Below are 13317 nucleotides of genomic sequence, written 5' to 3'. Positions count from 1 at the left end.
TAGAGATGGCCAAGGCCCTCAGGAATCCAGAGGACGAACAGCCTGTCAACCAAATTAGAAGATATCAGGGGTTATACTGTTCAGTAATTATCAGTAATTTTCAAAACACAAGCTCATAGCATAGAAAGTTTTATCGCTAGCAAAAAAATCAAACTTTATCTCAAAGTGAAAATATTTCAAACATGTGCCAAAAATGTAGGGATGATGCTGTAGGTAGATGTGCATTTGATGATATTTGTATAAGAAACAGTATTAAATAAAAACTCTGTAGTTGTTAGTATATTACAAATGAGCAATTAGCATAAGTCCTCACTAGAATCAAGCTTGTTTACAGTAAAAGTCACGAAGAAATTACTATTCTAATAATCTATTATGCTTCAAACAACTCAGAATTTCTATCAAGCCTTTCCAGTTGCTTTTACTTAAGTTGCTACATGTTAATAACTATCATTAGTGCTAAATCAAAGGCCATCTATCTAGTTACCCACTTCTACTGGCAGTCATGATTTTTGGCCTAGCTGTTAACATGGAAAATTGCTCACCTATCTAAAAGCACAGGATGTAGTACTGCTAAGTTAAAAAAAAAAAAAATTCAAATTTCCTCAATAGGATCTCTTTGTAAGAAAATAAGAAGCTTTGTCTAAGTCTGTGGGAAGGCAGAGACATTGCTCAGCATGAAAGGTAACGGATTAGCAATGTTGATAGCTGAAATCCTCTACTTATCCTTGGCAGGAAAATGACAAGATAAGCTTCCAAAAACTAGGTCCCTAGGTGTCTGTGCTAGGTCTGAGAAACATGCCATTTCTCACCTTTCACGTGAACTGGACACGTGTCATATAGTTCTTCAAAAGACAATTCACCCCACACTGCATTGTCTCTTTTAAGCGAGAAACCGCCTTATAACACAAAATTGTTTCAGGGGTACTCCGTGGAATTTTGAGTAGCTTCAGACATTTGAATTACAACGAAACTGAATTCAACTGTAAGTGCCACATTGCTTGAGGTCTAAATTGTTTTTAGTTTGTCACACTCACACAGTGAAGCAAGATTTCATGAGAAAAAAAGTAGATGCAGTGTACCAAAATCTTGTAATATGAAGCAAAATAAATAGTTCTAGAATTACTGCAGCAGGTAGCTTGATTCAAAACACGGTTTACAATTTATCTAATAGTCTAAAAAACTTTACTCAAAAAAAAGTTTTCTAAAAAAGTTCTAACAATATAAACAGGCAAATGAATACAATTACTAGTTTCACCAAAGCAACTTCAGCTATTGAGAATTTCATTAAAGAAAGGTTTATGTCAGAGTTGATGACACTGCAGCATATTCACAGGATATTCTTTACAAAGTTGTGAAGTTTCTGCTTAGGGACCTTTTATATGAAACACACTGCTGCGCAGGTTATGCCTTAGAGTTAGTTCATCTCCTAAGTCATTAGGAGAAAACAAGGAAGTGATATGCCAATCTGTCACTGAAAGACACATTGAATATATGTGCCAGCACAGTATATATAATAATCTGTCAAAGTTTTAATACATGGAAGATACCAGTGGTAAAAACCAAACAACAAAACAATTTCCTGGTAACAGTGATTCCAATTAGGACCCTACTAGATCAAAATTTTAATTGAAAATTGCATATTTAGTCTAAAACTTGCAGATATTTTATCAGGATTATCAGTGAAACTGGTTTTTAAAATACGATGAAAAGTCTATGCTTGAGGCTTAGAAAGAACAGCAGCAACACAGGCAATTTCTGGATTGAGGATAAACCATGCTAGCAACAGAGGATCTTCTAAAATTTAACTATAACCACCTTTGGGACTACTTTATCATGTCTAGTTATGACATCCAATCCATATGTGACCATCTGGATACTTGATTTGCCTTACCAATTTTGAGTGTTTTAGTTGTTCATTTACCCATATGTACATATATTTGTGTGCCTTCTAATACCTAATTTCCATACTTCATATATTCTGCTAAGTCTGCAGAGGCTCTTTAAAACTGTTCACAGTGCCCTTGATTGTATGCCACTTTGCAGTGGAATCTGATCTCAAATGTGTCTATGATAAATCTGATCAGGGGTGCTATTTATAGATAGATATCACTGTATATAGCAAAAAGAAATTTAATTATCTTAAATAAAATTGCTCAATTTGATAAAGGAACAAGTGACTAAACTTTTCAAAGGTAAAAGAAATTTGCTAGATTTTTTGAAAATAGATAGTAAATATAAAGGTTATATTCTCTTTTTCCCATCCCTAGTACCTGAAAAAGGAATGGGTATTTGAAATAGAATTCAGTAAACAGTAAGTCTATTTCTGTTGATCATATCATAAAAGCTTTTTTTTTTGAGGGTATAAATAACTTGGCAAATATTAAAATACATTCTGCAGGTTTTCTTTACATTGACTCCCCAAATTTTAGTTGAGCGCTCATGACTGAATAGACAATTTGTCATTGATTTGAAACATCATTTTTGACATATAATTTTCTAATGGTGGCTTGCAGTGTTAATATTTTTCTTTTCTTTTTTCCTATCTTTTTTGCAAGCCATAGGGGAACATAATCATCTTTGGCATACAATAATGCACCTTTGCAAATGTTATGGATTTCCGAAATAGCTAATACACCTAAATCTATTGCATGTAATCAATTTAAGTCTCAGACTGAATACACTCTAAGACTATTATAAATTAAAACTGCAATTGTAAAAGGAAAATTAGAGAAACTATTTAGAGTATTGTTTATATACCAGCACACATTATTACAGCTTTTGCTTTTACTGTTCTCATTCTAATTCTGACATTCTTAATAAATACCTACATTCCTCGTTATCATGTATTCCCATTTTACTTAGCAATAGATTTATTATGATAGACTTCTACATTTTCATACAGTATATTTAAATCTATTTAAACCTTAAAATCATCAGTATGCAACTAAAATAGTCAGCTAATTTTCTTCCTATTATTTTTAGTAATACACCAATTGACTTCATTTACATAAATGAATATTTTCTTGAACTGTTTGACTTATTTTTTTTTTAATGAAATAAATTCTCCTCTTCTAACTAGAAGTCTGCTATTAACGTAAGTCACCTGGGAGGCTGGCCAAAGTCTGAAGCAGCACAGCTGAAGGGTACAGCCATTTCACAGGGTCCTCTCAGAGAGTATTTGGTTTGCTTTCCTAACTTTCTAAAAATAGTAGATTACACAGGCCACCTCCATCTCATGGCTCAAGAACTCAGAAAAGGCTGGACTATGGATTTAAGCAATACACAGGACACATTTTATTAAAGAAGTCAGGATGTTACAAGTTTTCTAAATTTTTTTCCGTTTACTCTGTGAGAGAATGCAAATGATCTAGCGGTTACTGGCATGGAAACCTCATAATGCTCCCAAATTTCAGAACTTCAAGCATGAGTCATACAGTTACTTTAACAGTTTTAAAATATGTTTTTGATCTATTTTAGCCACAAGACTGAATACAAAAGGACTGCTATCTGAAGGGAAGGATTCTAAATACTGTACAAAGAATCACATGTATCAGTTATAAATATATATATATACACACACGTAAGAAACATGTTTTTTAACATAAATGCTTAAATGCATATTCAAAATTGTTTTAATGCTTAACATAGTTATTTTACTAACATTTAAGAAGCTACTGTCCTGGGTATGAAGCTCCATCATAAATAAATTCATGTTTATTTTTTTCCTCTTATTCAAATTTAAAATATTTTACCAAGTTTTAGACACTGTAATTTAAATTTAAATTAAATTCAGTTTCTCTTAGAAAGACAAAGAAAAAGGACAAAGTTTGCATTGATTAGCTGCTGTAATGAGTTCATTTCATAAATACATTTAAAATCTTGAAATTATTTAAAGTCCTTGATGTGGCAGTTGAATCTTGTTAACTACATAGCATGTCATTAAGCAACCTCGCTGCTTTACTCAAAAAGGGACTGTTCTGTGGCCATAAGTGAGCAGCAACTAAAAAAAAATATTTTGAGATGGAAAAATAGCAACTGAATATTGATGTTTCACAATGTTTCCAAACGTTGTAGAAGCAGGTCTTCTGTGAAACCACTCAATGTCACAGCCAAATTTAATGTCCTTCATTTTGCAGCTATGAGTGCACCATCAACTGTCTGTAGGATTAAAAATTGGATTTACTATTAATTGGGTCAAAACAGGGTTACTTATGGCCACAGCTGGTTACCGACAAGAGTAATTAGCTCTTTGCCCCTCGTTTTATGGGTCTCAGTCTCTTAACTACACCTGAATTCAGCAAGCATGAATTTAGGAATACACATTCATGGAGGTACAACCACTGTGCCCTTCACTGATGCCTCTCAAAGGAAAAGATGAAGAAAGTCTCAATGGGAGTTTATAACTTTTGCTTATTGATCTTTAGGACTATGACATTAAGAGGAATCTAACATTTTAAAATATTTTTGTTGTTAATACCTCCTTTCTGTTCAACTCTAAAGATCATATTCTTGGAATCTTTGGCAAAAACTTTAGCAAAATGAACAGCCTAAACTGGACCAGGAAACAATGAACTGAAACAATTAACTCATAACTCACCCTGTTATTAAAGATTATTATAGCACTATATATTTTTAAAGACAAGAAGGACCTATGAGACTTTTACTTCTCTACATATGTAGAAGTGATAGTGTCTTCCCCTCAAAGGTCCAAAGAATTAAATTAGGACATTAATATTCAAAAGCAATTTGATTAAACCAAGTAGGTTGAAAGTACCCAGGAACACATTTCTAGTCGACCTTGTGTGTCAAAATAAAGATATTTATGTTATCTTTTAAAAGACTCATTTTCAAATATGATACCTGAATTACAAATCCAATGACATTTTTGAATGTCAAGAAATACTAAAGTAAATATTTTAGTATTATGGTACCCACAAAAGCTAACTTTTAACATTTCTAGCTAAGACTATTACAAATAAAAAAATCATCACGATCTAACAGAAAATAAACTGCTAATTCCCATGAGAATTTTTGAAGCTGGAAAAATCCAATAAACAATAGTACTTATAAGTTTCTACTTATTTATAAAACTCACATGCAACAAAGTTTGTGCCTCAGGTAAGGTGCTGTAGCAGCAGTTCAGCACCTTACTTCTAGTTATATTTTCCACAAAATGCGTGGCTCTGGCCTTAAAATAAAATGCCCACAAAATAAAAAGAAAATCCAAAATGTCAAAATATTAAAAGAATAAAAAGTCTATCCAAGGTTAGCTGATTTTAAATCTGCTTCTCTTTTGCAACTGTACAATGCCTTTACCAACAAATAAAAATCATCCTCATTCAGCTATTGCCATGGCCTTATATATAATATATGCATATGCCAAACACTCACAGGTAGCTACATTTACCATTTCCGGGGACAGACACTCACTTTGCCATTACTAAGTGAAAAATATGTCAACACTTTCTGCCCTAGCAAAAAAAAAAAACATGCAGTGAAAGGACTGATAAAGTTATTCATAACAAAGTTTGGCCAGACTTGATTCTACTGCTTCTCGTAAAGTTCCCCAGCCCAACATCATCAACACACTGTATAACTAAACTATGAACAAAGCAATCCATAATCCCATATGCAGAGAACTGTATGTCCATATACCCCTCATTCAATCATTGAATATCCTTAAAAGAATATAATAGTTACTCACTTTCAATGAATCAAAGCAGGCGATTACTCGTCCATTTTCAACTTGGCAGCTTTTCGAAGGATGTGCAAATTTACATTCCGTGTCTGGCCGTGAGCAAGTCCCCCTCTGGAACTCTCTACATACTTCCAGTGTTAGCCATTTTGTGTCCCGAATTGGTGTGACACTAACAGCCATGCTTAGATTTTACAGGTAGTTAAATGTTTCAGTGAAACCAACAAACCCAACCCCCCCCAAAAAAGAGCAACAACCAAAAAAAAAAAAAAAAAAGCTGAACTGATGATGAAAATGTCCCCTCAAAATACTTTTCCCCACTCCCTGCTTTAAAAGTACATGGAAAATTGTGTCGTCAATATCAAGGAAAAGATCTCCCACTAGAAATTCACAGCATGAAACTGTTAATTCAAAGAGGTTTTGGTTTTTAGAGAAATACTAGGATTGTAAGTAGATGAATGTTTAAAAGTAGGGCCTGGTATCAGCCTTGTGCTCTCAGTAACCCCTTCCCAGTGCCAATTTGGAGCCCAAAATGCAAGCATGAAAACGTGGCAGACCCTTTGACACCGAATTTCCAAGCTGCTTTCAGCAAAGTTGTCTGAAAGGGAATCTCCTCACAGCTGAATTTGCAATGGAGTTTGGTGGTGCAATCGGTATTGATTAGTTTGGCATAGACAGATGCAGCAGTTTAGAGCAAAATCGAGAAAATGATTTTTTTTTTTCCTCCTTGATTTCCTGGCAGAAGATATCTTACTTTTTCAGCAAACTTTTCTTTTAACACTAAAGCAGCCTAGGGCAATGCCAGATACTTAGAGCTTTTCTCTTGATTATAAGTAGAAATGGGGGTGTCTGGGCTAGAGGTGGAGGGTGGATGTGCTGTCGTCACAGTCTAGCTGGCAGCAAGCAAGGCAAAAGCAGAGACTGCTCTAGAAGCGGTTCCAAGCAGCAGAGACGTCAGGAAAGGCACTTCTTAGTACCAACCTGTAGAAAAAAGAGATAGGTTAAGATTTACTAAGTAGCACTTCACTGATGTCCTACAGTATCACAACCTTGCCATGTGATACCAGACTAAGTAATATTCAAGTCAGCCTCTCTCTCTCTCTCTCCCACACATACACACACAAAATACTTACAGTGAGGCATATTGCAGCCAGCCATCGTAGATTTATTAAAAAAAGGGGCCGTTTCCCCTTGTGAAGCAATGCATGATAGAGAGATAACCAATCACAGATAGTGTTGCAGCAATATTCTGGGCAGAAAGCCAATAGTGTGGGTTGTCTTATGAAAGGTCGCGCCTGTCAGACGTTCATTACTATGCTATAAGCACAGAAAATGTCCATCAGATGTGACTTATTCCACTGCAAGAGGACGAGCATGTGGGTTTTGAATTTACCCAACATGCAGTTAGTGGACTAAACCATGTTAGTTTCAAAACAGCTTCTCAGACAAGTCTAAGCACTTGAAGATCATTACCGGGGAATAAAAAGCAAGGTTTAAAAATTGCAGCTGACTTCCAAGCTGCTTTCCCTCCGGCTCTGCACAGGGACGGGCACTGAACAGCCTGCTCCTGCTGTCCTGACACGTGAATAAAAAAGGAAAGGGGTGTTTACAAATGGTACATTCTCCTGACCTATCCAATTCACTTCCTTCTAAAGCCCAAGTCCTGCCCCTCCACTGAAAGCAGCACTCATACTGTAAAACTATTCCATTGAGCCCGCAGACACTTTGTCAATATATCACAGGCAGGCAAGATATGAACAAAAGCATCCTTTATTCGTACATTTTTAAAGCAGAAGCTGAGGTCATGTGGGGAAAATAAGGAGTGCAGTGTTGTCAGTGTGTCTGGTAAATCTGAAGTCAACCTCAAGGGAGAAAGTGATTCCATCGCAGAAACATTAAATATTAAGTGAGCAATTTGATTTGAGCAGCGTGATGCACTTCAGAAGTACAATTCCAAACGAAGCTGGAGGGTGGGGGATGAGGAATCCCCTGTTGCCTGATGATCAGTTAACTCAGCACCACAAGACTACTTCTTAGAGCAGGGCATTTTTACTTTAAACAACTTACTTTCTCTATCAGGATTTTTCTTCTTCTTTTTTTTTTTTGAATGTTGCCAATGAGGAAAACAAGGCTTTAAAAAGTAAAATTTTCACATTTTAAAGAGGCAATGACACAGAATGATAACTACTATTTGATGATACTTCTTCATGAGCCAAAAGTGCTCTATTGGCATATGGTATATTTATAATTTTCGGAAGTTAAAGTATAGGATATAAATACATATGTATGTTAAAAAACACGAACATCCAGAACTTAAATTGTTTAAGATTAATATTGCCATTTTAACACTAATTTTCGTTTAAAAAACTACTTTCCAAAACTATTTGGAAAATACTACAGTAAGACTACAACTTTTGATAGAGATTAAAAAAATCATTCAAGCTTGCTGGATCATGCCTGTAATCCCCGCACTTTGGGAGGCTGAGGTGGGTGGATCACAAGGTCAGGAGTTCAAGACCAGCCTGGCCAACACGGTGAAACCGCATCTCTATTAAAAATACAAAAATTAGCCAGGCATGGTGGTGGCACCTATAATCCCAGCTACTCAGGAGGCTGAGACAGAAGAATCACTTGAACCCGGGAGGCGGAAGCTGCAGTGAGCTGAGATTGCACCACTGCACTCCAGCCTGGGTGACAGAGCAAGACTCTGTCTAAAAAAAAATTTAAAAACCCATGGCTGGGCACAGTGGCTCATACCTGTAATCCCAGCACTTTGGGAGGCCGAGGCGGGCAGATCACGAGGTCAGGTATTCAAGACCAACCTGGTCAACATGGCAAAACCCCGTCTCTAAAAATACTAAAATACAAAAAATTAGCCGGGCATGGTGGCGGGCACCTGTAATCCCAGCTCCTTGGGAGGCTGAGGCAGGAGAATCACTTAGAACCTGGAAGGTGGATGTTTCAGTCAGCCGAGATTGCGCCACTGCACTCCAGGCCGGACGACAGTTCGAGACTCCATCAAGAAGAAAAAAAAAAAAAAAACCTCATCCCCAGTGTTCAAGAAATATTTTGGTTTTCAAAAAAGTTTCTAGGTCTTAATGCCAGTTTCTATTAAAAACAAAAACAAAAACAAAAACAAAGGTCCAGTCATAAACCGTAAGCTGTGTCTATCTTCCTGAAACTTTGTTCTGCATTAAGAATTACTCAATGATTTCATGCCTTGAGAATGGACCACCTGTATGGTCAACAATCTCTTTAGTCCTTCTCTTCAGAATCTTCAAGTGCCTCACCTGTAACTATTTTCTTCCTCTAAAGCCAGCTAAGATGTCACTTCCTCCAAAAAGCTACCAAGATGTCATTATCCACCTCTCTATCCATCCATATCTTAATACTGCCTTCTCTGAATTATCTCTGCACCTATGCCCTATACAGTGTTTTATTTCCTTATATATCTGACCCACTAGACCATATGTTTTTAAGGACAGAAAAAATACATTATTCATCTCAGTAACCCCATGGTTTAGTATAGTGATGCAAAATAGATGGAGTTCCGAAAATATTGGTAAGTTAAATTATCAATTACTGCATCAGGATTTGGATTACCTCTAGGGTACAAAATATACAAACACACACACATGAACACATATATGAATACAACACATGAACACACTCAAACATACATTTGAAAACACACACACACACACACACACACACACAATCATTGCCTCTATAAATTATTATGTTCCAGGGTCACGTAGGCCCTTTCACTGCCTCACAATCTAGCCCTGTCCTTGGACAGCTCCCTATCTCATTGCACACAGCAGCTTTTCTAAAACTTCATTACTCTTTCTCCATGTTCATTAGCAACAGTGGATAATAATATTATGTGTCATGAATATTTCATAGCCATAACAGTAGCCCTTAAGCATGAACTTTTTCTCACCTTCCTACCCACGAGTCTTTAACCTATCCTTCTGTATCTTTCTTGGTCTCCCAGTTCTCCCTCCTCCTGCCCACAGTTAAGCTTCCACAAGCCTCCACCTTGATTCATTCATTCTCAAGACCTAGTTCTTTTTCTGCCTCCTTTATATATGCACACCCTGTCTTTCAGCAGTTCCTTCTCTTAGCTTCCAAATGTGCTGAAGAAACTCCAACATGTAGACAGTGACATGGCAGGAGGAAGAGGACCCTGCCCTGGCTAGCATCCTCCTCTCCCTAATGCACTTAATCCATCCTTCCCAGGCAAATATCTAAACAGTCATCTACCATGCTGTTTTTCTGCTTCTTCCTTTCCCATTCACTTCTGAATCCTTATCAGTCTGACCTTCACACCCATTACTTTACTGCTCAGCAAAGGTCATCAATGCTGTTAGGAAAGCCAAGTCCAAAGACTATGTTTTGTTCTTGCCTTTACTTGACCCGTAACATGATTTACAACTCCCTCTTTCTTGAACCTTTCCCTTTTAACAAACAGACACATTTTATCTTGTTGCTTCTCCCAGTGCTATACCTCTTGTATCCCCCCTGGAGAGGAGTTGCTGAGGGTTCCTGGCAGGTGCCAAGACATGTGTGAGCTCCTGGGACTTGATACATGCTAACTCCCTGTTTGGTTTGACACACACTTCCTCACCCCTGCAACTTGGCAAATTCCTTCTCCTTGTTTAAATTGCTGTTCAAAAATCACCTTCTCTATAGGACTGGGTCAACTATGCTAAACATTATTCCATCTCAGAATGTTTTTGGTACTTTGTATCTCTTCGTACCTCTCCCCCTCAATGTTATATATGCCCTGACAACAGGGTGTAGGTCCAGTGTCCCCTATTACACAGTTCTTGGAACATAACAGATCTTTTTTAAAAATGTTTGATAAATGAGTAAACTTCATGCATACTTACAGAAATAAACATGTTTGGGAGAATGTGGTCCCAACACTGACGAAATAGATTATTTAATCATGATCTATGGCATCCAGACAATATATGTAAGAAGACTGATACCCCAAGAAATATCTGCATTGCTTGGTAGTCATATCTAAATACAACTAAAAATTAATTTCTAGAGTTGATTATTTTTCCTTTTTGCCAGGTTACAGACAATCCCTCAAGTACAAAATATATTTTGATTACTAAAATGCTTGCAAATCAGTGTTCTGATTATATTCATTTTCTGTAGCAGAGAAATTCTATTTACTTCAAAAGTGCTATTGAAAGCATTATAAACATAGATTTGTACCATTTAATTGTAAAGGATATAGACAAGGATGATAACCAAAATATTAATAATTAGTTCAGGCATAGACACTGAACAATTAAAACAGATACTGGCCATTATGCATTAGTCTAGCTGGACCTGATAATGTATGTGCCTGCCCTTGATATAGGGCACTGCGGGTAACAAACTCAAATTATATCCTATAGATCAATTTCACTAAACTGCTGATATCAGATTATTGTTTAATATTCCTTCTTTATATTAAAAAAAGAATTTCAAAAAATGGAAATCTCTTTTGGTAAATTAAGATTTTATAGAATTTGGATCAATATTGAATTCACAAAACATTACTTTAAGTAATGGGGTTTGTTCTATAGATAGATATAATGTTTAAAGATATGTGGGTAATGTCCAGATTGTGAGAATTCTTGCAAACATATTTGGCCTAAAATAAATTTTGTCTGTAAATAATTATTAAAGGAAAGATTTCTACTAACGGGTACATTGCTTCTGAGGTAAATATCTGACCTATATTTCAATACATTATAATAAACTTCTCTGAACAACAAAAATATTGTAACAATCAAACTTAAGGCCGGGCACGGTGGCTCACGCCTGTAATCCTAGCACTTTGGGAGGCCGAGGCAGGCAGATCACGAGGTCAGGAGATCAAGATCATCCTGGCTAAGACGGTGAAACCCTGTCTCTACTAAAAAATACAAAAAATTAGCCGGGCGTGGTGGCAGGCGCCTGTAGTCCCAGCTACTCGGGAGGCTGAGGCAGGAGAATGGCATGAACCCGGGAGGCAGAGCTTGCAGTGAGCCGAGATCACGCCACAGCACTCCAGCCTGGGTGACGGAGCGAGACTCCGCCTCAAAAAAAAAAAAAAAAGAATCGAACTTAAAAATCTGAATAATAGCTGACAGCAGTCCCTCTTTAACCTACTGATCACATTCCAAACGCTATAGTTTCTTGCTTTATCTGACATCATCTACAACACTAATATTCTGTCACAAGAACCAATTTCTTTTTGAATGATATCAGATATCATGTATATATTCTACTTTAAGATAAATATAAGGGAGAAAATAAAAAGGAAATAAATGAAAATTTGAAACGACAGAGATAATAAAAACCGAGAAAAGGATAAAGAAGAATGAAATTATTCTTATTCTTTCAACAATTATTCTTAAAAATTACATATATATATGGCTTCATATGAATGCCTATTTAAGAGTCACATACCTACTGCTATAGAAGATAAAGAGATGCTTACAAGGTATGAAAATGAAATTCTCTTTTGGAGAACTGGATGGCCTCTATGAGCAAGGTTAAATTTCTTGCTCACATATGTTTACTAATCATTGCAAAAGTTCTTCTAAAGCAAATACAGGCAATCAGTCCAGTTACATCCCAGAGTAGTTAGCTGGTAATTTTTTTATTTAATATGCTTTTAATGTTGATATAAGTTATATATTGAGGAAGTTAACTAAGTAATTTTTTGAGGTCCTTTATTATGATTTTTGTTTATTAAGATAGTTTCAATCTAACTGAAAGAGATAGCTAACTTCACCCTGTAAGTTTAGAGTTGATAAGAAAGAACCCCTTGCCCAAAACCACAACTTCTTCCCCTGGCTCACTGGTGTCAACAAGTCCATAATTAGCAATGCAGTTCTTTAGTAAACTAAGTTTGCTCACACAATTATTCCCAGGGTTTGTCCCAAATATTAACAGAGATTTCCACATACAAACAACCAACTTAGCATTTCTGGAGGCTATACAGCCATCTCTGTATTCACTAAGGTGCTAAGTAGAGTAACAAAGATATTATCTATTATATGGGAAGAACTGTCATCTGAATGACAGTTCAGCCTTCAGCACTATTCAACTCCACACAGCAAAAAGCAGGGGTAAGTATTTCTCAGTGAGGGGTAAGCACACTGCCAGCAGTACCCATGGCAATTTCAGGCGATGCACAAACAACATAATTTTAACAGATGGATTAGAATGCTAAAACTAGTGTGTCCGGTCTGTGATTCCATCAATATTATAACTTAGGAAGAAATTAAAGTTTAATTTACAAATTTAAAGGGCCGGGCACCGTGGCTCACGCCTGTAATCCAACACTTTGGGAGGCTGAAGTGGAGGATTGCTTGAGGCCAGGTGTTCGAGACCAGCCTGAACAACATAGTAGGATCCTGTATCTACAAAAAATACAAAAATTAGCCAGGCAGGTGACAAATGCCTGTAGTCCCAGCTACTTAGGAGGCTGAGGCAGGAGGATTGCTTGAGCACAGGATGTCAAGGCTGCAGTAAGCCATGATCACACCACTGCACTGCAACCTGGGCAACAGAGTGAGACCCTGTCTGAAAAAAAAAAGAAGTATTAATTAAATAAATTTTTTAAAAAG

The 13317-nt window shown here is 36.5% G+C and overlaps 1 protein-coding gene across 41 annotated transcripts in view; it reads right to left on the bottom strand.

The window, feature by feature from the left end:
- The window catches only part of MBNL1 (muscleblind like splicing regulator 1), a 221611-nt gene that overhangs the window by 160954 nt on the left and 47340 nt on the right, over nt 1-13317 (bottom strand). For 19 of the 41 annotated variants that reach the window (XR_008652055.2, XM_063620268.1, XM_055248733.2 and 16 more), the window contains one exon: nt 5705-6676. The exons of 9 other annotated variants lie outside the window; for them this stretch is intronic. Coding sequence is in view for 31 of the 32 variants with exons in the window: in XM_063620268.1 (XP_063476338.1) it covers nt 5705-5878 (174 nt within the window). In the remaining variant the exon portion in view is untranslated. Of the gene's footprint in view, nt 1-5095; nt 5189-5704; nt 6677-6828; nt 7279-13317 lie in introns of those variants that run through there. 13 more of the 41 variants (XM_055248722.2, XM_055248726.2, XM_055248734.2 and 10 more) reach the window with 3 other exon arrangements.

This window comes from Symphalangus syndactylus, chromosome 17, assembly GCF_028878055.3.
Source record: "Symphalangus syndactylus isolate Jambi chromosome 17, NHGRI_mSymSyn1-v2.1_pri, whole genome shotgun sequence".
In the NCBI taxonomy this organism is placed as follows: Eukaryota; Metazoa; Chordata; class Mammalia; order Primates; family Hylobatidae; genus Symphalangus; species Symphalangus syndactylus.
This window is presented reverse-complemented; position numbering and strand designations above follow the sequence as displayed.